At 50.4% G+C, this 3,382-nt stretch overlaps 1 protein-coding gene across 1 annotated transcript; it reads right to left on the bottom strand.

Annotated features, from left to right (window-relative positions):
• Nucleotides 1-686: 686 nt before the first annotated feature.
• Nucleotides 687-2,200, bottom strand: LOC149324471 (uncharacterized). The gene has a single exon (XM_089565495.1). It carries the CDS (start codon nt 2,198-2,200, stop codon nt 818-820), a length of 1,383 nt encoding a protein of 460 aa, XP_089421621.1. The 3' UTR covers nt 687-817.
• Nucleotides 2,201-3,382: the final 1,182 nt, after the last annotated feature.

Raw genomic sequence — 3,382 nt, 5'->3', positions numbered from 1 at the left:
AGTGAGGTACATGGATGGATGGAAAACTTTATTAAGCAAGTGAGTTTGGACCGTACAAGATCTCAGGGCCACCGCACAGCCCTCACATTACGCGCATGTGAGGTACAGGTGTCCACAGAGATATGCGAGACAGATACATTTCCTTTCCTCAAAAACTAATTTACCGACGAGCAAGGCGTAGAACCGAACGGGCGATGGCGTTCTGTGGACTCCCTGGCAGCGTTGCAAGACGCTGTCGCGTTCCACTCTTAGAGGCGAAGCTTAACATCTTAACCACATATCAGTGACACAAGCAGCAACACTGCGTTTAAGGCTTTCGCCTCACCGCACTTTAGGCCAACAAAGTGCCCCTTGAATTTTTCTCATCGCTTGCATGCTTTACAGCGCAAGATGGCCCACCACAGAGAAACACTGATCCTGCTGGGAGCACAGAGCAGCTCTGCAGCCATGTATCGCTCCTACACTCTGTTCTCATCCTATCTCATGTGATTAGAACCACCCCGATTCCAGTGGAATAAGACTGTCCCCTTGCTCAACAGAGAGCATGAATAGCGTAATCTGTTTCGCACAATGTGCGAGAGACAATAAAGAAAATAAAACAGGAATGAAAATAACGCCTTTACTTTTTTTCACTAACATTCGTCAATATTCAAACTGGATACAAGAACAGATAAAAAAACACGTCATCAGTGCACCACACACAACAATATCCGGACGCCCATCCTTACGACACACAGTAAATCAAGATATCGGGAATCAACAGTGAGATGCCCAGAATAGAACTTGGCAAAAAAAAATAACAGAACAGAAGACTGAGCTACGATTCAACAAATTCCAGCCGCAGGCGGAGCTTGTTGTTTTCAACCAAGCCGTGTGTCCTCATGGCCCCATAGAATACAGCATCCGTATATCCAAAAAACACAACTTCTTTACCGAACCTCCGAGGGGTATGTTTTCCAGCTGATCGAATTTCGCTCCATAGAGTTATTTTTCTGGTGCAGTCGCAAGGATTGATGAGCAGCAGCTTAACAAACTTAGCCATGGGCCACTTCAGGAATTTGTCGAACAAGCCTTCGAGTATGTACACACAAAGCCAAACCTTGTGGCGACCAAAACATAGACCTGGAACTATGAGGTATCCATAGTGGTAGCTAGGCTGGCCTTCGCTGCATGGACAAAATGGATAAGGAAGTGTCTGCGTGCGAAATCCATCCCAGTCGCCTATGGTCCATTCGCACGGAACCGACTTGTTCAGCAAGTCACTAGCGATGCTGAGAGAAGCAGCCGCCAGCCGTTCAACAGCTCTCGCCTCGTCGTCTCCTAATGCCGCCTGTTTCCTAGCTAACATCTCCGTTGATAAACATCTGCCACCTGCCAGCGGCAGGTCTTCACACAAGGATTCTACGTCCCTGTCCTTCATACACAGCATGGTTAGCTCACACTCCTGCCTGATCACTTCTTTCATGGTCCTCTCGTTTCCGGCCAGCGCATCCCTGATTTCCGAAGCGACTTCGCGCCAGTGTTCATTTAACGACGTCTCGGACTGGGCCCTAAGCACCGAAATCCTGTTATCTAGAGCGTCTGTCACTGCGCTGGCTATATTCGTGGTCTGAGATGCCACGGCGTTTTCGCTCTCAGGGCGTAGATGGTGCTCGAATGAATCCAGCTTCGTGCACATGGCAGCATTTTGTTCCAGTACTTTTTCCAGCGTTCCTTTGACTTCCATAACGGCGTTGGCAAAATTTTCTTCTGGTTCACGTGCGCGGGACGGTATACAATCGCCCTCCAGATGTTCCGCAATGTCCTGGTGCCGGACCATCTCGCTGCATCTGGGGCAGCTCACGGCGTGGAACTGGCAGGCGTTGGCGAAGTGCTCCAACATGGCGGATGCCACGTCCTCGGCGTCGCAGCCGTGCTCGGCATTCCAGCAGCGTACATTTCTGCCGAGGACGCTGCCCCTGCCGAAGGTCGACCACACTACGTCTTCCTCTTGGAAAGACTCTTTGTCCAGTGGGCAATGGCTGCGCTTGGCACCAGCGCCGTCGTAACAGGGCTGGCAGAGGAGGTGCCGGCATGGCAGAGTTGCCACCAAAGGAGGGACGAGACCACAGACACTGCACACTCTTGTCGACGGGAACGGATTCACGAAACACGTCGGCCGCCAGTCGAGGCCGGTGCCGAAACCGAACACTGTCTGCATGCTTCCGGGCGGCACTGCTGGGGGCATGTTGTCAAGTGTCCTGACAGAGAGCGTCCTGCGCACGCTCAACTGATACTGCCGTCTGTCTGAACGACCGTTATCAAATTTTCCGTCGTCTTTATCATATCTGCCCGTATCAGATCAGGACAGGGTCGTAAGAAGATAAGGCTTGACTTCGAAGCTCTCAAGAGTGGTTGCGAGTGTACCGAAGGCAACCGCAGCCCGCGTGCGCTTCGTTAGCAATAATTCGAGGAAATTATACACTATACATCCCGTTTTACTCGTTAAGGAGGGCGGCCTATGTCAGCAGGCCCCTTCTAGCTTATGTGCAGAGCAGCATAGAGAGATTAATTTTGATAAAGAGTGAACACTCGGTGAAAACTGGCCTCAGGAAACATGTCACGGCCTTCGTTCCCTTTACAACCGCAATGTGGCGCCGCCATCGCGGCCACGAAGGTTATCTGACTGGTGGCTGGAATCAAGACTAGTGAAATTTCACGAGTCATGGCTAGGTGGCTTAATCTACGGCCTGATTTAAGGGGTTCAGCCTTATTCATCCATTCATTCATTTGGGAAGCACTGAAGCAGACCGTAACACGCACAACTACCTCTGCACATGTGAGCGTTCGGCGTAGTGCGGTCTTTGTTCAGTCTGCCGCCCGCGTGTATAGAGCGCTCCAACACCACTCTCTCGCACAAAGTGACAGCTTTGAGCTGGGACTCGATTATAAAGATAATAGATACCTTTAGCATGACACGTATCGCAAGCCGACACTCGGCATGTGTAGGTCGTCCTGAGCGCGCCAGATGGCGCCACGCTCCCGTCAAAAACATTGAACCCTGTTGGTCGGACCAATCAGCGGATGCGCAGTGGCGCAGCGCTATGCTAAAGGTGTGTAATGGTGGCGCTATACCGAAGGTGCGTAGGCATACTATTTGCTCTGTCAACTTCCCTGTACCAGTTTAGAGCAACTGAGTCAATATCTCACTTTCTTTGGTCTGGAACACAGTGCTGTCACCGCACTATTTAGTTTCCTCTAATTTAATAATGAATTAAAAAATTAGAAATGTTCTTTTTCTTATCATCTACGTTGCATATCAAACATTAGGCTGAGTCTACCAGCCGGTGCCACGAACTTCGCGGTGTCGCGTGCACTTCCTTTTAAAGTCCAGATATGCTGC

This window comes from Amblyomma mixtum, unplaced genomic scaffold (genome assembly GCF_055824585.1).
Source record: "Amblyomma mixtum isolate Tamu unplaced genomic scaffold, ASM5582458v1 scaffold_29, whole genome shotgun sequence".
NCBI lineage: Eukaryota > Metazoa > Arthropoda > Arachnida > Ixodida > Ixodidae > Amblyomma > Amblyomma mixtum.
This window is presented reverse-complemented; position numbering and strand designations above follow the sequence as displayed.